The sequence below is a fragment of the Delphinapterus leucas genome, chromosome 3 (assembly GCF_059928025.1).
Source record: "Delphinapterus leucas isolate spDelLeu-1000000601 "Yukka" chromosome 3, BTC_Dleu_Yukka2, whole genome shotgun sequence".
Classification (NCBI taxonomy): Eukaryota; Metazoa; Chordata; class Mammalia; order Artiodactyla; family Monodontidae; genus Delphinapterus; species Delphinapterus leucas.
Window position 1 is genome coordinate 134,339,873 of NC_143131.1, and position 26,023 is coordinate 134,365,895.

The window sequence follows — 26,023 nt, forward strand, 5'->3', positions numbered from 1 at the left end:
ACATACATGTATAGATCCTACTATATGCAAAGCACCAGGGTAGGCTGGAGGAGAGAAACGGATATTGAGATAGAATTCATATCCTCAAGGAACACATATTCTCAGGTATAAACTATAACGTGCACACATATCACCTGGGGATCTTGGTAAAAACACAGGTTACAATCCAGTAGGTCTGGGTGGGACCTGAGATACTACATTTTGAACAAGCTCCCAGGTGATACTGATGGTGCCCCGCTGCGGGCCCCGCCCAGGAAGCACGGGTCTGGGAGGTGACTGAGTGCTTGTATATACTGGCCAGTTCTAAACGTTAGATATCTATTAGCACGTGCAATCCTCACAACACGACAGATATATATTTCCCTTATCCACATTTTACAAAAGAGACCATCAAGGTCCAAGGTCACCCCTCTGGTCAACTGCTAGTTGCTCAAAGCCAGGTCGTCTGGCTCAGAGAATGAAGTCACTCTCTTTCCAACATGCCCCCTCGTTGGAACTTTTCAGTTCATTTTCTGTCTTGAAGATTATCCCTGCTTCTCCCTTCTCTTCCTGCTCTTTTCACTAGCTGCCCATTTCCTTTTTTGCCGCCTATAAGCACTTCTACCAGAGAAGAGCAAAGGAGAAGTGGGAATAAATGCTCAAATTCATCAATTTCAAGTGTATGAACCATGTCTTTTATTTCCTATATCCTGGTGCTTTGACACTGGGACCTTGCTCCTGCCCCCAGGGTTAGCCAATTCCTACAGATGGTAACTCACCAGTGAGCACAGCATGCCTTTCCAATGGGCTTCTCACTCTCTGGGCCGCCCACCTCCCCAGGCCTGTTCACCCCAGGGCCAGGTACCAGACAACTAGGGACAGCCCCATGCCCCAGATCCCACCAAAATTATTCAAACTAGCCAATCCTAAGCCTGCTTACCCTGCCTTTCCTGTTCCTTTCCACAGAACCCACAATAAAGACTCCTGCCCACATTCCCTCTCCCCCGTCTGCCTCCTGACTGACCCCTGTGCTGCCCTGTGCCCCAGCCCCAGCATGGCGTGCCCCTCCTCCTGGGATCTGGAGTACAATAAAGTGTCTTTTCGATGGCAGTTGTCTCCTGCTCTGTGGGCTTCACCATACCTAAATAATAATAAAACCTCAAGCTCCTCAGGAAAGAGTATGCTCAATCCCCAGTGAATCTGTGGGTTATCTATTATTAACATTATTATTTTTACCGTCACCATCATCAAAGGATTACTTCCCTTGTCCCTCCCAAGCTCAGCCCTTCTCAGAGCTGGCTTGCATACATTCTCAATAGACAGCTTCTCAAGGTCCCTGCCCAAGGCCAGCCCCGCTTAGCTTAAAAAATTCCATTGCTGGGGAGAGTCTCGGGCACGCCCCACCCAGCACTGTCAGGGCCTCTTACCTCATTCCCCGGCAGGTGCTGAGCGTGACACTGGACTGCTCTGCCTTCCTCACCGTCCCATGGTAAAAGCAGTGATCCTAGCACGGAGAAAGCGGGTGGTCAGACCACAGGATACTGATAAGCATGGCAACGTTAGTGTCTCGTGCAAGTCAGGGATGATTATATACCTACCCTAAGCTTACAATCTGCAAAGAGCTTTCTAAGCCACCATTTTATTTGACCCTTGCAATGTTCCTGGGCGGTGGGACAGAGTGGATGCCATCATCCTCACTGAAAAGATGAAGAAGCTAAGGCTCAGAGGGGCAAAGAGATTTGCCGCAGGTCTCACTGCTAGTTGGGGAACCCAGGATTTCAGATCTCTTTTTTCTTTTTCAGAGAAACAGTTTATTTATTTATTTTTGGCTGCGCTGGGTCTTCACTGCCGCGCGTGGGCTTTCTCTAGTTGCGGCGAGCGGGGGCTACTCTTCGTTGCATTGCACGGGCTTCTCATTGCGGTAGTTTCTCTTGTTGCGGAGCACGGGCTCTAGATGCGCAGGCTTCAGTAGCTGTGGCACGTGGGCTCAGTAGTTGTGACTCGCAGGCTCTAGAGCGTGGGCTCAGTAGTTGTGGCGCATGGGCTTAGTTGCTCTGCGGCATGTGGGATCTTCCCGGAGCAGGGCTCAAACCCGTGTCCCCTGCATTGGCAGGCGGATTCTTAACCACTGCGCCACCAGGGAAGTCCCTCAGATATCTTTCTATGACATGATGCTGGCCACAGGAAACACTGGCTTCTCAAAAGCCTGCCTCCCCACTAGACTCACATCTTTGACCCCCCGTAAGGACTGAACACTGTCCCCCGCAAAATTCATGCCTACCCAGAACCTCAGAATGTGATCTTATTTGGAATAGGGTCTTTGCAGATGTAATTAAATTAAGATGAGGCAATACTGAACTAGTATTCTTATAAAAAGAAGAGAGGACACAGAGAGACACACACACACAAAGAAAAAGGCCATGTGCAGATGGAGGCAGAGATTAGACAAAACTAGAAGCCAAGAAGCACCAAGCATGGCCAGGAGCCACTAGAAGCTGGAAGAGGCAAGGAAGGATCCTTCCCTAGAGACGACAGAGGGAGCATAACCTTGATTTTGGACTTCTAGCCTTCAGAACTATGAGAGAACATATTTCTGTTGTTTTAAACCTCCAAGTTGATGGCACTTAGTTACAGCAGCTGTAGGAAACTGGTCTATCCCCCATCTTCCCTGCTCCCCTTGAATCCCTACCCACCTGGAGCAGACTTGATTTGGCACCTGTGTCCATGGACGCTTGCAGGTCTGCTGCTGCTCTCTAGCCAGGGCATCTCACGGCCATCTGGTCTTCCGAGCCCGGCTGGATTCCTCATGGCTACAAACCACTCTGTGCTAGGCCCAGGACTAGGCCCCGAGACACAACAGTGAGCAACAGACACAGCTCCAGCCTTCGTAGGACTTATGGTCTTGTGAGAGCCAATATTGGTTTAAAAGCCATACAAAGATAATTACAAATCATGAAGAATGGCTTGAAATAAAGTTCGAGGTGCCAGCAGAGTGTCTGATAAGTAGGGTAGCCAGAGCATTTATGAGGCAAACCAGGACCCCGTTGAGAGTGATAAAGTACTAAACCAGACAGGCGGACACAAACCAGGACTGTTCCCAGCACACCAACGGGTGATAACAAGGGACACATTCCTACAAGCTTCTTCCCAAAAGGTCAAAAGAGATAAGCTGGTCCGAAGAGAAAGAAGGTAAAATCTCCAGGGCAGAGCCAGGTTCTTAAAAAGGGCTTAAGAAGGATGTAAACTGGGTAGCTGCAGACACAGAAGCTTTATCTTTCCCCACCAACGTCCTGGGCCTGAGCAGGGCCAATTGGGAATCTCTGGCATTCACCTACATAACAACAGTCCGAGTGATCCATCACCAGGACCACACTTGATTGTGGTTGTTCCTTGGTCCCCAGCAGGCAAGCATGTGACCCAGGAGACAGCTAACCCATTCGTCTACATTCTCTGGTTCTACCCTCTGCTCAGCTCTAGGCATGAGTATAGTGCAACACACTTTACAAAGGGCTGTCACACACATCACCGCATTTGATAATAATGCCTGCCATTTACTGTTATTAACAGTAAGAGCTAACATCTACCCAGCTCTTGCTCCTGGATAAACAATTTACATGATTTTTTTCCCTTTAATTCTGACCACAGCCTTATGAGGTAGATACTCTTATTCTCATTTTTTAAAAGGGGGAACTAAAAGTTGGAGAGGTTTTAGGTCATTCACAGGGCCACACGGCAAAGTGGAGATTCAAACCCCAGCAGCCTGACTTCAGACTCCATGCTCTGTCTCTCTTAGCAAAAGCAGACCCAGCAAAGTGCATGGAACTTAGTTTGTCAAAACTCTATTATCTTCCAGCACCAACGGAGACTGAGGTACTAGTCTAAGCCTTGCCTCTCACTGGTTATCTCGACTTCGGCATGTTCCTTTTTCTCTTCTCCCCTCAATTTCCTCATATGTAAGATGTGGCGTTGGAAGAGATGTTTATAAATTCCCATAAAAATCAGTGATTCATCTTACCCTTCCACAGCCCTGAGAGTCAGATCTTAGTATATCCAATTTTCAGATGAGGAAACTCAACACTAGTGTGGTCAAAAGGGTTTTTCAGGTCACACAGCTAGTTAAAGCCAAGACTAAAACCCTGGCTTCAGACCCCAAACTCTGCAACTCGTTCTACTGGAACACACTCACAGACCATTCCCCCAGTGATCTGACCTAGATCAGGGCTGGAGCCCACAGGCCCAGCAATGGGTTGGATAATGTTCCCACAAATCCCACTACCCCTGGCCAAGTTTGGTAGGAGAGTGTGATCCACAACATTTGGGTCAAGCGAGGCTAAGTGGTTTATTCCATTCCCATTTCTCTTTGAGTCTTCAGCTCCCAAGTAAGAAAGCTGACTGGAAGCCCCCTGGGGCTGGGTGGGGGGCTTTGCAAGAGCCTAGGAGCAGGGGATGTAAGAAAACAAAGAGGCATCCCATGCTTCAGGCGAGATGTGCTTCTGTGCTTCAGTCAACGAGACCTTCAGGAAGGAGGGGCTCTCTGGGAGGGAGGGGAAGTTCTCTCACTGTCCTCTGTTTCTCAAAGGCCCTCACAACATCTCTGCCTAACCCTGAGAGCACAAAGAACAAGTACACAACAGCCATGAAGTCATCGCATTCCTTCCCAGCTTCTCAGCCTAAGGGGGCCACCCTGAGGGGGCTTTCGTAGCAGGAAGCATGAGCTCATGGCAAACTCAGAGCACTGAGGCCCATTCTTCAGCACAGAAGTGCAGAAGCCAAGCCCAGAGGAGGGTGCTTTGTGAGGTCATAATGGCGAGGGGCTTTTGAGGCATGTCTGTCCCTTCCCCACCGAGCTGGAGACAGAGAACAGAAGTCTCAAGGGAGGAAGAAGTTCCAAACAAGGGGCCTTGAAGAAGGTGTGGAGCCACAGCTGGCCAGCCTTCCCAGAGATGAGAAGACAGAGCCTACTTGCCTCCCGTGGGCACCAGCCACTCCCCCCACCCCAGGAAGGTCTTGGTGAAGAAGGCAGCCCTGATCTTCACACCCAACAGTCCAACATAGCCCCTCAGCTACCAAGTTACTACAGACCTCTGGGACTCATCGAAACCTAACTGTCCTGTGTCCCTCTCCTCATTCAAGGGTGATCTGATAAACTCATCTGTGCTGCTAACGACTGTTATTGGCTGTCATTGTCTTCTAGGCTTTTGCACTCCGGCAGGGCTACTGTAGAGACTGGATCACGTGGGAACCTCAGGGTCATGAGAAGCTGTGGGAGGAGCCCATCGTGCTGCCTACACACCACACCCCCAAGATACGCACACCACAAAAGCCCATGACATCCAGCCCCAAAGGCAAAAGACTGCTCCTTCTGCTGGAGTCTGTCTTCCCTTCTCCTTCACCCCTGCTCTTTGGTACAGAGTCTCAGAAGGGTCACTCAAGTCCAGAATGTCTCAGCTTGGGCACTACTGACATTTGAGGCCAGATAATTCTCTGCTGTGGAGGACTGGGCTGTGCATTGTAGGGTAATTAGCAGCATCCCTACCCACCAGATGCCAGTAGCATCCACCTCCCAGTCATGATAACCCAAACTGTGCCTACAAATTGCCAAGGGTCCCCTCCTTTGTTGGCTAAAACAGTCAAAGAGACAAATAGAATATTCTAGGGTAATTGCACCTGATTAAAATTGGTATAAGTCATCACGAAGCATATTTCCTTTGCTTTATGTTCATTACCAACATATTTAACAAAAATTTAAGGAAAAGAAATGATTTAAACCAAAATCACTCCTAGTGGAGAACCACCACTCTAATCCTACAAATTCTAAAAGGTGCCCTGTAGGAAAAGCTAGCAAACCATGAAATGTGTATGATTCATGACCTTAAATGTCCACCAGTGACCAAATGGTGTGGTGGAGCAAACTAAAAGACTAAAACTGAAACACCATTTAAATGACGAATCTCTGTGCAAACAGCCAAGCTCAACTTTGAGGGGAAAAATACCCAATATGAAGGTAGAGCAGCAAAATAAGAAAAACTTCACATCCTAAAACCACATTAAAAAGGCAGAGTACAGGGCTTCCCTGGTGGCGCAGTGGCTGAGAATCTGCCTGCTAATGCAGGGGACACGGGTTCGAGCCCTGGTCTGGGAGGATCACACGTGCCGCAGAGCAACTAAGCCTGTGAGCCACAACTACTGAGCCTGCGTGACTGGAGCCTGTGCTCCACAACGGGAGAGGCCGCGATAGTGAGAGGCCCGCGCACCGCGATGAAGAGTGGCCCCCGCTTGCCACAACTCGAGAAAGCTCTCGCACAGAAACGAAGACCCAACACAGCAAAAATAAATAATAAAAAATAATTAATAAACTCCTACCCCCAACATCTTAAAAAAAAAAAAAAAGGCAGAGTACAAAACCTTACATGTCCATATGAAAAAAAAACAAACACCTGATTGGGTGAGATGACAGGATTACCAGCAAATCATTTCTCCTACTTAAACTTTTGTTAGTATGTGGGTAATTAACATAAAGCAAAGAAAATGTACGCTTCACAATGATTTATATCAACTTTAATCAGATGCAACTTGCTTAAAATATTGTTTGTTTCACCATTTTAGCCAGCAAACGGGAAAGGAACGCTTACGAAACAACAAATTCATATTTCGTGTCTCCTGCTCACTCCCTGGGTCTCCGTCAGGAAAACAATTTCTTCAGGGGAGGGACTGTCTCCACTGAGCATCTCCTCACTTCCTAGGGGTGGGTCTGGGATAGGGCATCTGCTTGATAGATATTGACCTGAACTTACCTCGGATTTCAGGGTGGTAGTTCGAGGGTTGCCACTTGGAGTATATTGGGTTTCTGTGTAGGCTGGAGCAAAAAGGTGCCTGAAAAGAATAAAAACAGGCATTTGTCTCCTTAGATGATGGACTTCATGGTCCTGGGAACAGCAGCCAGTGATTCTAACTAAACTTGGTAGAGCCACCCCAAGCGTCTCCACACAGAAGGAACTAGGCAGTCCTATGGAACGGCTCAAGGAATAAAAAGAAAAACAGAGTGAAGTTTGTTATGAACTTTGTGTTCATTGGGATCATCGCTTAAGTCAGCCACAACCAGACAGAGTTGACCACAAAAGCAGTTATCTCAGATCTTAACTTGTTCTGGGTCCTAGGAAAATACATGTGCAAACACATTCACAAAATTTCCCAGGGTCTATGGACCCTATTGTGTACCTTGACTGATTATTTCTCCAGCGTATCCACCAACTTTTGGTATCAGCACACCAATTTTCCTTTAAGGGAACCCCTCTTCCCTGTTGCATGTTTTGGTAAGACTGTCAATCAAGGTATCCTACCTGGCCTTGGCCAAGGGCGGCCCTCGGCGCGAGCCAACCAATGGAGCAATGCTGCAAGAACTTAACAAATGGGAGCTATTCATCTGCTCCTGTTCCTGCTGCATGGGTTCCAGGAGTTTCCTTTGCCCATCTTTTCTGAGACCTAGTGGTTCAGATCCCCTGAGACCTGGTAGTTTTACGTGTTAGCCTTCCAATATTGTTTTTTCTTTCCTAAAATTGGACATTGGTTTCTCTCTTGCAACAGACCTCTTGCAGCTGGGGTTAAGAATCCCTCACCAGGGCTTCCCTGGTGGCGCAGTGGTTGAGAGTCCACCTGCCGATGCAGGGGACACTGGTTCTTGGCCCGGTCCGGGAAGATCCCACGTGCTGTGGAGCGGCTGGGCCCGTGAGCCATGGCCACTGAGCCTGCGCGTCCAGAGCCTGTGCTCCGCGACGGGAGAGGCCACAGCAGTGAGAGGCCCACGTACCGCAGAAAAGAAAAAAAAAGAATCCCTCACCAAAGGCAAGGTGACCTCAAATAAGGCTTTTAGAATTTCCCTGAAAGTTAAAAGACAAAAGAGCCAAATGGACGCTTCAACTAGCTCAGCCACGTTAAAAGCAGAACGAATCTAAAGAAAATCGTGGTCAGGGGGCAAAGTTTGTAATGGAAGGCACCATTAAAAATTGGAGTCTAACAAAAAAGAATTAAGTGGATCTATATCTACTAATGTGGAAAGATGTCTAAAATGGAGTTAGATAAAGACAATAAATTTCAGGAGAGTATGTACTTTTTAAATCCCTTTTAATGAAAAAGTAACAGCAGTACACACTAGTGCATGCATCAACAACAGCTGGAGGAGGGCACGCCCGTCGTTAATGGTGGTTATCTCAGGGAATTACGGAAGATGTTCACAATGTAAGCTGTATAATATTTCTGAAAAACTGGTTGATCTTAAAGAATAATTATCATGTATTTATTCTGAAAACGGAAAATCTAATTTGAAACTGCTTTTTAAATAAGAAGATACATGCTGAGGCCAGCATAGAAAGCCAAAGGGACCTGCAGGGACCACCCTGGTTTTGTAAGAGGTGACATTTCCCACAAGAGAGGGTCATTGAAGAGGATCTCCAGAGTCTCTCGGAGTCACTTCCAGCTCTAAGTTCTGGGACCCCAGACTCTCAGATTCCCCTCCACCCAAAGAGTGCAGTCGGAAGGCAAATGCCACAAGGGTTGGCTCTTGCACTATGTCAAGCCCTTCAACGTGCTGGCTTGGACGAGAAGAAAAGAAACCCAACAGGGAGATGTAAAAACAAAGCAAAACAGAAAACCCAGCTTGTGTAGAGAAACTCCAATTCACATGGAAAGCTTGGGTCAGTAGCTAACTTGCCAGATTCTGTCTCCCTTTCTCTTTCTCCTTAGCATCTAACCAGTCAAGGATCGAAGGGAAGAGTCACCCATTTGTCTGAGCGAGATAAACTGTAAGCCCCAGGAGGACAGAGGCCAAGCTGTTTTGCTCACCAGTATATACTGGTGTTTAACATGTACTCAGTGAAAGAATGTGTTAACTAATTACTGAATGCATGAATGAGTGCGTCGTTGAGCATACTAGGAGCTTAGAACATGGTCTGGAGTCTGAGAGACTAAGTTTCAGTGCCAGTTCTGACATGTACTGTCTCTATGGCCATGAGCGAGTTGTTTTACCTCTCCAAACCTTTGTTTCCTCTTCTGCAAAATCCCTTCTACTTGACAGGGTTGTCATCTGAGTAAAATAACATAATGCATGAAAAGAGCTTAAAACCAGTCCTGGCTCAGAGTGGAGCTCAGTAAAGGTTAGTGATTATCATTATTGCTTTCAACAGGGATTATGATGGGAAGAACCCAGAAAAACTGGTGGAATTTACCTATTTCCTTTCAACTCCCCCCAGCCATTAACTCCCCAGTATATCACTTGAGAGAGGTGAAAAAACAATGAGCTCATTCCTGCAGCCCATTTCCTTGGTCTGCTTTCACAGACTGCATAATGGACGGCGAGTCAGGAGTTCAGAATTTAACAGTCCATCCTAGATGACAGTAGGGAGACGTGAGTTTTCCCACAGTAATCCACTCCTGGAAAATACACTCCCAGCCTTTTCTGAGCCTTAGGGGGGGAAATATTCATCCAGTGACACCAAGATGCTCCAAAGAGAGCAATCCAGACTGAACCTCAGAGGAGTCTACATTCTTGTCGGTTCTTGGCCACACATCCTCAGAAGGGTAAGCATCTTTCTGCACCTTCTTATTCAGAAGTTCTGCCACTGTCATCATAGGACTCTCAGAGCCTCAGTGCTGAGAGGGACCTCAGGAATCATTAAGCCGAACTCACTAGACTGTGGACTCCCTAAGAGCAGGGAGCATGACTGCCTTGTTCAATGCTTCTCCCCAGCTCCTAGTACCAGGCAGGTTTATTCTGTGGAAAAAGTGGATGAATGAATAAATGAACGAATGAATGAATCTTCTACCTTGTGTAGGAATCTGCCAGATGGCCATTCGGCACTGGGCATCTCCAGTGACAGGGAGCTCCTGAGACCACCCACTCCATTTCTGACCACATATAATAGTCAGAGAAAGTTCTTACACTGAACCAGAAACTACCTCTCTCTGTAACCGGCACCCACTGGCCTCATCCTTGCCTGCTGAATCTACAAGAAACAGTCTGCTCCCTCTTCCACCTAGATGCCCTTTTCAGGACCAGCAGCATTAGCATCACCTAGAAACTATGTGGTTGGAGCCCAACCATCTGTTGTTGTAATAACTCTCTGAGTGAGTCTCGGGCAGAACCACCACCCTAGACCACAAGTTCTCAACATACTTTTAAAGCAGGCAAACTTCAGAAATATCCACGTGCCTCACTACCCAAGCCTCCATCACCCTTCTACCTCCACCACACCCTGGATCATTCTGAGCTTAAGAAACCCTGAAAAGTTGCCATCAAAACAGTTCACATGCCTTTAAGTGAGAAAGCATTTCACCTTCACAACATGCCTAGGAGGACACTGCAACCTCGGAACTGTAACTTGTCCAAGCTGTCACGGCACAGTGTCAGAGCCGGGTTTCAAAGCCAAGTCTGTTGGGCCAGACCATACGTTTTAAGCAGTTCTCTGCTCCGTCTCTATTAGAAGGTAGAAGCATAAAACTAAAGCACTGCCAGCAGTAGTCCAAAGCACAATTTGACGGTGATGACAGCAGCCTTGAGAACATGTGATGCCACAAATAGGAGGCTCCTGGGTCTTAGATGTGAATACATGCAGAGAAGAGCCGTAGGGGTAAGCAAAGCACAGGGCAAGATAAAGAGGATAGACATGTAAGGATGTCACGGGTCGTTTTTTGGGGGGGGTTTGTTTGTTTTTTTTAATAACAACCCTTTCCCCAAATGCGGTTGTGGATGTTGACCAGGAGGGTCATCCTTCCTTCTAAAAGCAAAAGGAAGGGTCATGTTCCATCACCACTATCTGTGCAATTGTACCGATTCACAAGACACTGCTTTCACACGCTCCCCATCACCCCAAGCCAGGCCCATCTATGCCTCCAGTCCCTGGTGGTGCCTTGGCGCTGCTCTCGGCACCAAAGACACTATCCCCTCAGAGACAGGGCTGCAGAGCCACTGAGCAGCCCAGCTCAGCCCAGCCACCCCTTCTCCAACCACATCTTGTTCTCATCTCCTCTCTGACAAGGGGCTGGCTCAGCAGATCTGCAGGAAGCTGTCTCTCACCACTGGAGTGTGCTAGGATTTTCAGGAAACGAGTTGTGAGTGATGTGCATCCAGGAAGAGAGAAGGACTGTCCAAGATTTCCCACCCTGCCCCCTCCTTTTTCTGGCTTTGATGGAAAAGCAATTTCTGAAGAAGTGCCTCCCACCCGTGCCCTCAAGGCTCACAAGCCCACAGGCAAGCAGAGATCACACATCATCCCAATGCTAATAGCAGCCGGCACTGCAGTGCTCCCTTTGGGTGAAACTCAGGTTGCCCAGACCCCAAAGTCCTCGAGCAATCTTCTGAATCTTTGTATCTTCTGCATCCCAACTGGGAAAATAAGCTGTCCCCCAAATATTGGACATAAAACATACGGTCACTCTCCAGGGAGGGACAACAGAATTGCCCTTGGTGGCCTGGTAACTGTACACGCAGCCACACCCCCCAAAACACACTGCAGCTCCAACAGCCCTGACCTACCTTTCCTAAGGCTCACAGCCTTCGAACCCAGAACCGTCCCTTTAAGGACTATGTACTGTCAGACTAATTTCAAATGCTTCTCTAAGCTTCTCTAAAACCCCCTCTAGGGAGAGAGAAGCAGGAGGACTAAAATTTGCAAAACATCTGCCCGAGTCCAATCCCCCCACCCAGCATGCTGCTTCAGATAAGCAAATCGGTGAAGACAAAGTGGTAATTTCCAAACTACCTTGAAAAACAACCCTACCCAGATATGCTCAGCATAAACAAACAGCACTCTGCTCATCCCAGCGGCTATGTTTACTGACACCTCCTTCTCCCAGGTCTTGCTCCATATCTAGCTCTTTCAGGAGTATTGGGGGCACTTATACACTGGTGATGCTTGGGAGGTACAGCCTTGCTGGTCCCTCTTATCTTCTCTGGAGGAGCCTCACCCTCACCCTGTCCATCCATGCGGGTGATAACATAAGGCTCTTTCATTTCTCACTTATACTTACAATGCTGTCATAACGGGACTCAGCCCAGTAACACAACACCCGGAAATGCTGTTAAAAAATATAAAATCCCAGGCCCCATCCCAGCCCCACTGAGAATTACATTCTCTAGAGAAGGACTCAGAAATCTATATTTTTAATAGTTTTTCCAGGTGATAATTTTTCAGTCTCTGGGAATTCTCCACTGTACCAATTTTAACACTTTTAATTCTTTTTCTTATTTCTAGCCTCCTAAGCACCCTCTCAAAATCTAAAGATGATATCAGCACAGCCTAGAGAGAAAGTCCCGGGCTCAGAAAGGTTTGGTTCGAGCACCAGCTGCATTACTCTCTACATGACTGTCATTTCAAACCCTGCAAATGAGGCAAAAGATCACCGTAATGCCTTTCAATGTCACACAAGAGCACCGTCAAATCACAGGCTCTGGGAGCTCTAAGGTTCTTTGGACTCCATGGGGGGAAATGTAGCTTTGAAAGACTATTTACAATTAATTAGGGCAGCTCTTGTAAAAACCCTGTAAACTCAGATGTTAACTTGTAAAAACCTAATAAGATACAATAGAGATACAAATGATTTCCATCTAGCAGAAAAGATAACTCTCAAGGTTATGATTTTATTGCCCATAGAATATTAACCAGTTTTGTATGTAATTTAGCAATGTTATCTCAGCATTCCTTCTTCACTATTGAAAAAATATATGTTTCCCTTATCTATCCAATTTTTAAACCAGTTTTATCATTTTGTTGGTTCCCCCATTAATTAAACAAAACTTTGACAAACGCTCGCTCTCTGTATTTGTATGAGAACTGTTTTCACTTGAGCCACATAAATTCTGTTTTTTTCCCAGACTGAAAATGAACAGGGTGATAATTATGATCTCACAGCCCCACTGAGAGGATCAAATGAGAAAATACATTCAAATACTAGCTAGGACGTTTATGAGTTCTGTGAACTTGGGCAAATCGGCTAGCCTCTCTGTGCCTCAGTTTTCTCATCTATAAAATGGGGAAAATAATAGAATCTACTTCATAGGGTTGCTATACAATGTTAGGAGAGTGTCTGACTATGAATATTTGCTAAATAAAATGAACAAATGTGAAAGAAACCTTTGCAAAGTATAAAGTATTTCTTTCTACAAATATCATTGTTAACATTTTCTCCAGGACCATCTATGTGCACATGCAGTAAAACTTGGTAATTGTTAACCAAGATAATGGGCTTCTGAGAGCTCATAATACTAGTCTCTCTCCTTTTGGGTATATTCAGAAATTTTAATACTCACATTTTTTAACTAGCAAGGTGATACTACACACATCACAAGCTACTCAGCCTCAGTTTCCCTTTCTATCAGTTGGAAATGGTGATGCCCAGGACAGGCAGACATTAGGAAGAGATTTTGAAAAGCAGAGAATGATATTCTAATGTAATGGCTAGTGCCTGCCCATATTTGGGACAAAATAACAAATTCAATTGAGTAGTGTTTTGTTGTCTTTTGTTTTCAAAGAGCAAGAAAGAAGAGGCGAGAAGAGACAGCTCAAGCTGTCTCAGAACCAAGATTTCCAAAGCAGTGCTCACTCCACCTCTGACTCCAAAGGAATGGAAACAAACCAACATGCCAAAGGCATGGCCCTAAAGCCAAATAAGGGGCCCACAGGCAGAGGCATTCCTTTTTGAGGGAACAGAAAGTTTAAGGAAGGGGGAACTTTAAAGGTTGCTCCTGCTGTAAAGAGTAGGAGATCTCCTCCTACTCCAAGGACTCACTTGAGCAAGCATCATCACTGCTAGAGGCCCAGGTCCAGAAGCAATGCCGCAAAGCAAGACGGTGCCACCCACAAGCCTGGCATAAAGCCGAAGCATGTTGTCTTTAATCTTCTATTAAGGAAGTGTCCAAACAATGCATTAAATCAACACTCCTTGTCACCGAACGCATCCCATTACATCTTCTCCCAGTCCCCACAAGACCTGGCACCCTTCCGACCAGGTCCTGGTCCTGTGTTTTGCTTTTGTGTTGTCGACCAAAGGATGTTTGGATGAGCACTGTTTACTCCTTTGGCCAGCAGGGTCTTTATTTAATCCTCTTCAGGCCTCGCTCTTGGCTGCCTCCACGAAGATGGAGTAACCTCTCTGTGCAAATAGGGCTGACCTCTTGGGATCAAGATGCTTAACTGTCAGGGACCCGAGAGGCCCTCCAAATGGCTCACCCAAGAAGAGTTTACGGGTTTGTTTTGCAATGTCCTGTAAAGTACCCATTATAGGCACTTATTGGAATTGGATAAGAACAGTTCAGGGAAATGGGGTACTATGTATACTACTTCTGAGAAAAATAAAGAAGTGGAAACCAGTTACCACGAGCAACCAAACCCATTTCCGATAGCAACAAGTTTCTGGTAAATCACCACAGTTATCAGATTAACGTGAAGGGAAGGGCCAACGCAAGAGGCAATGGTTCAGTTGTACAGATAAACTTTGGGGATAAGACACAGGAAAAGTGAAGAAAGGAAATCTCTAAGATCACAGGACTTATGAAAATATGCTTAGAAAAAGGGGAGTAGGTGGGCTATCCCATGAATAAAAGCAAACAAAGAAAAAGCAAAGACCACAAACCAACCTGCCCTAAATGTGGGTTCTTGGTCCCTTTTAGGCTCTGATTAAATATCCCAGTAACTGTGATAAACCTTGACCAATGTTTCTTAGCATCCTAAAGCACAAATCACAGTGAATGCGCAAGTCAAGAAGGTCAGAACTTGGAAAGTCCTCCTAGAACATAGTAGACATATGTTGTCCCGCACTGCCCAGCAGCCCTGCCACTTTCTTGGGAAAACAGTGCCAAATTTACATTTAGAGAAATGTTCCCCTCTTGCTGCATGCTGACTGGGCCCACCTGGAGTCAGTCATAACAAGTCAGGACAATCAGGTCTCATTTCACTGAATTTCTAGATGAGTGACACCGGTAAAAATGGCTGGAGCTGAGACACACCATTGGTGATGCCTGAAGATGATGTTGAAATCTCAGCCTCTGCTTACTGATGCTGAATCGAACCTCAGAGACAGAGTTTTAGGTGAAGGAGAAAGAACAGTGTTATTGCTGTGCCAGGCAAAGGGGACCACAGCAGGCTCCTACACTTGAAAACCATGTATCCCAATCCGGATGGATTTTTTTTTTTTTTTTTTGGCTGCTTTGGGTCTTCGTTGCTGCGCACAGGCTTCCTCTAGTTGCAGCTAGTGGGGGGCTACTCTTCCTTGTGGTGCGCAGGCTTCTCATTGCGGTGGCTTCTCTTGTTGCGGAGCACGGGCTCTAGGCACGTGGGCTCAGTAGTTGTGGCTCGCAGGCGCTAGAGCGCAGGCTCAGTAGTTGTGGCACACGGGCTCAGTTGCTCCGCGGCATGTGGGATCTTCCCAGACCAGGGCTCAAACCCATGTCCTCTGCATCAGGCAGGCAGATTGTTGACCACTGCGCCACCAGAGAAGTCCCCAACCTGGATTTGATGAGGGGTTTTATAACAGTGGTTCAAGGGTGGGGTCGCTGACAAGATTAGGGTGTACACACGGGCCTGCACTCCCTTAATCCCAGGTCTCAGGTCTCCTAATCTTGATGAGCTTCTCGGGTCCCTTTAATCTCGCCTCAGGCGGTTTCTGGGCTGCTCCTCCCTTGATTAGCAGCTGTTCGAATCTGCCTTTTGGAACTCAGGGAAGGTCATGGAGGCTGGAGTCTTGCCTACAAGAAATGGGGAACAAAAAGGCCTCCATGCCCGGGAGCCCCACAGGATCCTGCTCGGTTTCAAAGAGACTCTCTATGAATTCCTAGACCCTGGCCTTTTCAAGCCCTAGTTCTTCAGCTTTTCCCTCACTCTATGTGTTGCCTCATACGCTTCCCATAAAGTTTTTTTGGAGGGGAGGGGGACTGGTGAATAAATGGCAGAGTCTACTGCAACAAAAAATCTTTACATGCCACCCTCTCTGTTCAGTGCTTACCCCCATTCCATTCTCATGGACGAAAAAGAGCAAAATCAACTTCCCAACATCACAGAATTATATTTTGCTTCTAAACTCGTCCGTCTAAATGAACGAAAGCTACCTAAACATCAGCATCAGCAGTAGATAAGCCAAGAGTTAGGCCATCCAGACACTCCCAAAAGGCAGAGAGGAAGGATGCCCATGCAAACTCATCAATGAACGCTTTTTAAGCAGCATAATATGGTACAAACTGCGGGGCACATGGCCTCGGGAAGACCAAGTTCCTCCTGGCTTGAATTCATCACGTATTTGCTCTGGATTCTTGGCCAAGCTGCAGTGCCTCTTCGGAACACCCATTGCACAAATATTTAATTGAGGCCAATCATGTGCCAGGCACTGTGCTGGGGGACGTGAAGGAGGCAAGCACAGCTTTCCTGCCCTGCGCATGGCATCTCGCTCATGAAGATGAGAGGAGGATGAAGGGTGGCAGCTTATGCCACCCCAGACATGCCACTTTAGCATAAGGATCATTTTGAGCTGAAGGCAACTGAGAAGAAGCAGATACAAGAAAAGCTCCTTGCCCTCCTATTTGCCTAAAAGCGGGTCATCAATTCTCAAAGGTGTCCCTCCTCCTCTCTCTACCAGGAAGGACAAAAGTTAATCACCAGAGACAACTTTAGACCCGGTCAGCCTGGAGACGGCACCAGAGGAATCCACACAACAAACTTTAAAAACTAGCCTTTATCTATCATTTCCCAAATATTTACCTTCCCACAGTGTATGGCCTTTAGAAGCCTAAAACCTCTTTCCTTTTTCCTACCATTTCTCTACAAACTTATTGTTCTTTGTTAAAGATGCTACAGAAGCCTCAATTCTGTGTCACTCATTTTTCTCTGGGTATCTCCCATGTATACATGTTAATAAACTTCTGTTTGTTTCTCTTTTGTTAATCTGTCTTTTGTTACAGGGTACCCAGCTGAGAACTTAGAAAGGAAGACAGAAAATTATTTCCTCCTTTCCAAAGTCATCTGTGAAAGTACTTTGCAAACACTAACAGGCCACACAGAAGGTAGGTATTACTCTTTGGTCCCTAGAAACCAAGTCTCTATATTACAACCTATCTTCCTTTCTTCCTAGAACTGCTGCAAACCACAGCTGCAATCAACTTCCAATTTCCCCTAACAAGCTGCCTACACAGCTTCGGAGGAGGGGTGCCTGTGCATGAGTGTGTGAGTGAGTGAGTGAGTGAGTGAGTGAGTGTGTGTGTGTGCGCACGCGCGCGCATAGGTTGAGCACAGAGAGAAAGGGCCGCCTAGGGATCAGGAACTCAGTATCCTCAACACTGCTGATCTCCCTTTCCACAGCCATATTCCTATCACCACATAACTGAAAGGCCAGTTTAACCTTCGCATTCTTACCCAAGCCCCAAAGCCAGCATCGATAAAGAGTTTCTAGAATACAAGGGGTCTGACACCTTTCCCAACACTTAGATCTCCTCCTTCTCTAGCACTCCAGTCTTCCTCCAAAGGAATCCCTTTCCATGACTTGTCCTTCCTTTCCTGGGAAGGGGGGCGGGGCGGCGGCCTTGGAAAAAGAAACCAAGCCTGATATAATGCAGTCATTATAGCCCCTTTGGCCCATCTAGACCTCTCTCCAGGGAGACTGATGCAAGAGGAGAAAACGTGGGGGCCGCCAGTTTCCTGCAAACCCGTAACCTCGGGGGTAAAAGAAGGAGGAAAAGGGGGCAGTGGGGCACATGGGAGCCATGGAGGGGACTGGAAGGGAGCCATAAGTACAGAAGTCATAAAGACCCATTTCTCCTTAAACTGGCTCAGGAAAGCCTGGCCCAGCTCCACCCACTCAATGATATCATTGTTTTCAACAAAAGCTGGTTTGAGAACCCGAAGGGAGACCCCCAGCGAGGCCTCACCAGTCCCTGGGAGATCAATCAAGTGCTCAGAATTGTAGATAAGGGGGGCAAGTCTATGTAAGGGTGCAAATTACAGAGATAATCAGGGTAAGGACAGACTTCGCTTCTGCCAGGACTTTTAGGGTCACGGAAAGAGTATAGGATGCTACTTGTCACATAGATTTTATCAGTGGATTCCCCACCACCAGAGTTGATGACTGGAGATTATTACCTTCAACTAATGAGAAAACTAAAGATCTGAGAAGTGGCTTATCCGAGGTCCCACCACAAACTAAGGACAAACACGGGGACTTGTACCACTGTCCTGCTACTTACTCAAGCCCGGAACCTCAGATTGGCCTTTGAATCCATCCCCTTCCTCAGCTCACATCCAATCCATCTCCCAGTCTCCATGATTCCACCCTATAAGTATCTCTGGAATCTGTCCCCTTCTCTCCATATCTGCAACCACTTCCCTATATTAGATCACCATAATTACCCCCTCAGATTAAAATAAAGCTTTAGAATGGGTCTTATTACTATCGCCAGTCTTGCCCGTTCCAATCCATCCTCCACACTGTAGTCTAAGTAATTTTTCTCACATGCACTTTGGATGCTGTCACTATCTGGCTTTTAAAATTTCTTCATCAGCTCCCCATTGTCCTCAAGATACACACCCAATCCTTTTAAGGAGCCTACAAGGCCCTTCGAGGACTCGCCCCTGCTTACCTGGACAACCTCTTCTCTCACCGTTTCCTTCCTCCCTCTTGCTCTCTGCTGTAACCACAAAGAACATCTTTTCATCATCAACAAAGGCCTTAGAGCCTTTGTTCCTGCTACTTGCCCTGCGTGGAACCCATCCCCCTCATATAAGCCACAACTCTACCACCACCCTACTTCTCCTTTTACTCCGCTTCCTCCTAGAAGCCTTCGCAGGCCCTCAATCCAGGGTAGGTTCCCCTTCCCCATGCTCCCATGGTACCTTCTACTTCCCCCAACATAGCCTGTCCCACACTGCTCAGTAATGGTTGGATTATCTCTCTCCTCCACTAAGCTCTAAGCCCCATGATGGCAAGCTGTGTTTGCTTGCCGTTACTCTTCCAGGAATACCCAGGACCTAGCCCAATGCCAGCCACCAAGCTGGCACGCACAATATTTGCTAAATGAAGGAAGAAAAGGTAAGAGAGAAAGGAAGTTAAGAATTCCCAATGAGTAACCCAGAGCTCAAGCCCTGGAGACTCAATACACTGGAGACTCTTGTCAGAAAAACCACGGGTTCTCTGACCCAATACCTACTTCCAGCTGAGTTTGAGCAAGACCTGCAACTTGCTCCAGGGTGCCCAAAAGCCTATTCATTTAGCATCCAAGGTATCAGCCAAAGGTCTGTGTATGTCACTGAGTTCTAAATAGAGAAAGAGTAAAGGTTACATTCTTAAAATCAGAGTATCTCCTGGGCAAAATGTAAACGTGGCTTCATTCTCAGGACAGAACCAGTCCAGAGGCCTCAGAACTGGCCTCCTCCTATAGACATTTCCCCGGGGATAATCATGCTCCATGTCCTAAGCACAAAGGTTGGAGAGTAGAAATCCAGCTTCCAGGGAGTCTGGACGAAGAGCCTAGGCACATCCTTGAAGATGAAAACAGAGGTCTGGAAGGTGGGACTTTCAGCACATCTCCCAAGTCCTAGTGTAGATCCATCCCGCCCACCAGACCCTGCTTCTCAGGAGACTCCCCCAACTACCCGAGTTATGAAGAGGCCATCTTTGCCTTGGGCTCAGCCCCTTGCAGTCCATGGCTCCATCCGCCAGGTACACCTCCACCCACTGGGCTCAACCCAAATTTCCCTTCGACAGCGAGGGGTTGGGGAAGAACTTCTTCTCATCCGAGGTGCAGAAAACACAGCTCAGCTTTAAATTGCACCTCAAGCCTCTTTCCTAAAAATACCCCATCTACCTCTCTGACAATATGGTTTTACCAGAGGCAAGAGAAAGCCCAACTCAAAGTCAAAAATAAGAGAACAAAAAATTTGAACTCTAAGCCACTCAAATCCTCAGGTAGCCCAGCTGTGGAAGGGAGAGAAACCCCTTTCCCACTGCCACATACCACTCTTCTGAATTATAATGATTTGGCTAGCTGGAATACTGAATTCCTAAGAGCTTATTAGCACTCCAGTTTTGGTTCCCCTAGATCCAGACCAAATATTTATATATTAATTTCTCAGTCTGAATTCCTTTCTCATTCTTCCACTCATCTCTCTTCCCTCCCTCATCCGAAGCCTCCCCTCCTTGCTCCCACAAGACAGAGCTCCAAGGTACCCTCCTGAGGGAAGTTTTCTCTAATCCCCAGTGAGAAACTCCCCCTTCCTTATCGCCCACTCAGCACTTTACTTTTAACGGTATTAAGTAAATTTGTAACCAACCTCGGATTATGCTGTTTGAGCGTTTTCTCTCCCATAGAGAGTAAACGGCCAGAGGGCAAGGATATGGTCTTTGCACCTGCTCCCTACAGCACCAAGCATAGGACTTTACACACAGGTGCTCAATCAATATTTGCTGAAATCAATACTACAAAGCTACAGTAATCAAAATAGCATGGTGTTGGCACAAAACAGACATATGGATCAATGGAACAGAACAGAGAGCCCAGAAATAAACCCACACACCTACGGTTAATTAATCTTCGACAAAGGAGGCAAGAATATACAATGGGAAAAAGACGGTCTCTTCAGCAAGTGGTGTTGGGAAACTTGGAGAGCCACATGCAAACCAATGAAGTTATAACACACCCTCTCACCATACACAATAATAAACTCAAAATGGCTTAAAGACTTAAACATAAGACCTGACACTATAAACTCCTACAAGAGAACATAGGCAAAACATTCTCTGACATAAATTGTACCAATGTTTTCTTAGGTCAGTCTCCCAAGGCAATAGAAATTAAAAGCAAAAATAAACAAATAGGACCTAATCAAACTTACAAGCTTTTGCACAGCAAAGGAAACCATAAACAAAATGAAAAGACAACCTTCAAAATGGGAGAAAATATTTGCAAATGATGCAACTGACAAGGGCTTAATTTCCAAAATATACAAACAGCTCATACAACGCAACAACAAAAAAAACAAACAACCCTATCCAAAAATGCACAGAAGACCTAAACAGACATTTCTCCTAAGAAGACATACAGATGGCCAACAGGCACATGAAAAGACGCTCAACATCACTAATTATTAGAGAAATGCAAATCAAAACTACAAGGAGGTATCACCTCACACCAGTCAGAATGGCCATCATTAAAAAGTCTACAAATAACAAATGCTGGAGAGAATGTGGAAAAAAGGGAACCCTCCTACACTGTTGGTAGGAATATAAGTTGGTGCAGCCACTGTGGAAAACAGTATGGAGGTTCTTCAGAAAACTAAAAATAGAATTATCCTATGATCCAGCAATTCCACTCCTGGGCATATATCCAGACAAAACTATAATTCAGAAAGATACATGCATCCCTATGTTCATAGTAGCGCTATTCACAATAGCCAAGACATGGAAACAACCTAAATGTCCACTGATAGATGAATGGATAAAGAAGATGTGGTACACACTGCTATTTTTAAAATAGATAGCCAACAAGGGCCTACTGTAAAAAAAAATTAAAAATTAAAAAAAAATTTAAAAAGAACTATATATGTCAGTAAATGTTAATAACATAAAAAAAGATGTGGCATACACACACACACACACACACACAATGGAATACTACTCAGCCATAAAAAAGAACAAAATAATGCCATTTGCAGCAACATGGGTGCAACTAGAGATTATCATACTAAGTGAAGCAAGTCAGAAAGACAAAGACAAATATCATATCACTTATACGTAGAATCTAAAATATGACACAAATGAACCTATCTATGAAACAGAAACAGAATCACAGACATAGAGAACAGACTGGTGGCTGCCAAGGGGAGGGGGGTCGGGGGAGGGATGGAGTGGGAGGTTGGGGTTAGCAGATGTAAACTTTTATAGAATGGATAAACAACAAGGTCCTACTGTATAGCACAGAGAACTATATTCAATATCCTATAATAAGTCACAATGGGAAGGAATATTAAAAAAAAGAATGCATATATGTATAACTGAATCACTTTGCTGTACAGCAGTAATTAATACAACACTGTAAATCAACTATACTTCAATTTTTTAAAAAATCTGCTGAAATCAAACTTGTAGAGTGGAGTCAAGTTAGCTCTGGTTTATAAGGCAGGAGATCCATCAACTGATGAACAGATAAACACAATGTGGTACATCTATACAATGGAATACTATAAAGCAATAAAAAGTAATGAGGTACAGATGCATGCGATACAACTTGGATAAAACTCAAAAACATTACACAGTGAAAGAAACCAGTCACAAAAAAACCAATATTGTATAATCCCATTTATATGAAATACCCAGAATAAGCAAATCTATAGTGACAGATAGCAGATTAATGGTTGCCTAGAGCTGATGGCGTTGGGGGAAGGTTGTGGGTAACCGGTCATATTAGTTTGCTAAGGCTGCCTTAACAAAGTGCCACAAACTGAGAGGTTTAAAAAACAGGAAATTGCTGTCTCACAATTCTAAAAGTTAAGCCTAAGATTAAGGTGTTGGCAGGGCCATGCTCCCTTTGAAGGTACTAGGGAAGGATCTGTTCCAGGCCTCTCTCCTAGCTTCTGGCATTTCCTTGGCTTGTGGCCACATAACTCTAATCTTCACATGGCATTCTCCCTCTGTGCGTGTCTGTGTCCAAATTTCCCCTATTTATAAGGACACCAGTCATATTGGATTAGGTGCAATCCTACTCCAGGGTGACCTCATCCCAACTAAGTACATCCACAATGACTATCTCCAAATAAGGACACTCTGAGGTATCAATACAAGGGGTTAGGACTTTGACATATGAATTTGTGGGGGGGGGACATATTCAATCCATAACACTGTTAATGGCTTCTTTTTGGGGTGATGAAAATGTTCAAAAATTAGAATATGATGATGGTGGCACAACTCTGTAAATATACTAAAAAACATTGAATGGCATATTTATATAAATGGATCAGCTGTATGGTATGTAAGTTACATCTCAATAAAGCTGTTAAAAAAAAAAAAGCGGGAGAGTTGGGTTTAAAGATTCTGCCCAAGCTCAATAACCAACCCATTGGTGAGAGTGTGTGAAACAAATTCTCTCAACACAGGTGGTGGATTTAACTTACAGAGAAGCCAAAGGCAAAGTGCCTTTATCTACCTGTTCTGTGTAAATTCCCTGTGACCCAGTGATTCACATCTAGGAGGTGATTCTCTAGAAGTACCTCTCAAAGAACATGAAGGTGTCCACTCCAACACTATTTGTAAAAATGAAAAAAAAAAAAAAAAAGAAAAGAAAAAAAATAGTTTGAATGCCCATCAATATGGGGTGATTAAATTGATCATGACATCTTGATTATTACTGAATCTGAGTGATGGGTATAAGGGATTCATTATATCATTCTCTCTACTTCTATGTGCATTTGATAATTTTTCATTATACGAAGTTCTAAAAGTTAATTATGGCATATGCATACAATGTACCATCATATAGCCGTATGATCTCAAAAATTTACATGGAAATGTATCCAAAATATACTCCCATACTGTGCTGTATGAACGTAAAATGGTATAGCCTTTGGCAAGGAATCTGTGGAATGGGAGGTACGATTTGTCAAAATTTAAAACATTTTAGACATATATGCTATATGACCTTGCAACTCTATTGCTAGGGATTAATCCTACAGAGATACTTGCAAATGTACTCAAAGATTATGTATAAACCTATTACTGCAGCATTATTTGTAATAGCAAGAAATTAGAAAACTGTCTATTAATAGGCAAATTTTTAAATTCCGTTTCATCCATTCAGTGGCATCCTATGTCATGATTAAGAAGAATGAAGTAGGTCTATAAATATGCTAATGTGGAAAGATATTGAAGAGAAATAATAAAAAAGCAAATTATAGAATGGTACATAAAGTATGATCTCATTTATTTTAAAACTCTATTACTTATATAATTTTTTGCTAGAATTTTATTATCAAAGTTTCAAACACTCCAAAAAGTTCTTCTGTAAATTTTTAAAAATAATTAATGATTGCCCATGTTATATTTCCAAATGAAAAAAAAATAGGTAATAAAACTTAGGATATAGTATAACCCCATTTGGATAAACTTACATGGAAATTTATACAGGGTTAAAATAAAAATCCATATGAAACAGTATGTTCAGGGTAAATGTTCACTCACTGGATGCCAGCTATCGTTGTTATCTTAAGGTAAACAGCCTGATGGTCAAGGGTTCCTCAAACTCAAGAATCAACTCTCGACTTCCTCCAAGTACACAGCTTCCCTTCGCTCTGACAAGGGTCCATCTAAGGCCAACAGGGCAGCTGACAGCTTCCTCCCATTCATTCTACCCTGTGCTCCTGCTGAAGGGCCGCCAGGAGAAATAAGCTTGAGACAAAAGAAAACCATGGACATCCTTCCTGGCTACACAGGCAGCCCTGGCTGCGGGTCCCTGAAAGGAGATAGAGCCGGAACTGGTGAACTAATCCCGACCTCCTTATCAGACAGCTCAGAACCTTGCCAAGGGAGTGCCCGGGCACTGATTCTGCAGGCAGAGACAAGAGGTACAGTTTGGCCGCCTGGAGAACCCTGCACAGCTGTATTCTCGAGATACAGTTAGGTCAAACTGGGCACGGCAGGGGAGCAGAATTGAGTTTCCTCCCAGGGGCAATGGGTTTTAAGGTCATCTTCCTAATTACATTTGGAAACCAGCTCAGGGGAATTCCCTCTTACTTCATTCTTAAATGTTTTTCCCATCCTGCAAAATACAAATAATAGCAACTATTTATTGGGCTCTCACAGTGCACCAGGCACAGTGTCCTTTAAGAGAACTGTGTTATTGAATATCACATGACACCCGATGAGGCGGCCACTATTATGAGCCCCATGATGTGGATGAGGAAACTGAGACTTGCATAGGTAAGCAACTTGCCAAAGCTTACACCTCCAGGAGGTGCAAGGAGCCAGCCTGACTCCTATGTGCCTGGATTGCAGCACTACAGTCCACTGAAATCCAAATTCTAACCTAGGCCTAGGGAAGGCAGGAGGAAAGGGAAGAAGTAGGGCAGAATAACAGAGAAGTAACACCAGTGTTCATCGAAGAAGAGCATACCAAGTAAGGACAGGGCATCCAAGAGGCAGTATGAGGCCACAGCTAAGACCCCGGGCTTGGAGTGCCCTTCCCACCCAGACGTCCTTGAACAAGTCACACGGCTCCATGCCTCAGGGTCCCCATCTGCCAAACAGGACTAACACAGGTACCTACACCTCACAGGGTTGCTGGGATGATTCAATTAGAGATTGCACAACAGAGCCTGCTACATAGGCATCTCCTATGTTGTAGCTATTACTACGGCTGACGATATCATTCTTCCTATCTGACCATCATTCCTCAGCCAGAAGCTGCCTGAAGGCAGACTGTGCCATCAGACAACACGAGCTGGAACTTGGGAAATGCTGATGAACGGTAACCACACGTGCTATGTCTCAATATGTTTTTCTCTTGCCACTCTTACTTGAAGACAGTCACAGGGGCCACATGCAATGCTTTGCGTCACCAAGACACTTTAGAAAACATCCGTTCTTGACTCTGCATTAATGAAACTTAGCATGTATTGAAAACCAGCTTATTTACGTGCCACAAGTGATACTACGCACAGCGTAATACATTATTGCTGGGACTTCCCTGGTGGTGCAGTGGTTAAGACTCCGCGCTCCCAATGCAGGGAGCCTAGGTTCGATCCCTGGTCAGGGAACTAGATCCCACATGCATGCCACAACTAAGAGTTCACATGCCACAACTAAGAAGCCCCTGTGCCTCAACTAAGGAGCTGGTGAGCCACAACTAAGGGGCCCACTTGCTGCAACTAAGACCCAGCCCAACCAAATAAGTAAATAAATAAATATATTTTTTTAAATACATTATTGCTAAGGCTCACAAACCTGGTGTATTTGTTTCCTGTGCCTGATGTGTAACAAATTACCACAAACTACGTGGCTCAAAACAACAGAAAGCTATTCTTTCACG

The 26,023-nt window shown here is 45.3% G+C and overlaps 1 protein-coding gene across 1 annotated transcript in view; it reads right to left on the reverse strand.

Annotated features, from left to right (window-relative positions):
- Positions 1–26,023, reverse strand: part of ADAM19 (ADAM metallopeptidase domain 19) — an 88,343-nt gene that overhangs the window by 47,828 nt on the left and 14,492 nt on the right. Inside the window, exons 4-5 of the mRNA XM_022590251.3 lie at positions 6,774–6,852; positions 1,407–1,483 (exon numbers count right to left, since the gene is read on the reverse strand). Coding sequence (XP_022445959.1) covers positions 1,407–1,483; positions 6,774–6,852 — 156 coding nt within the window. The remainder of the gene's footprint in view (positions 1–1,406; positions 1,484–6,773; positions 6,853–26,023) is intronic.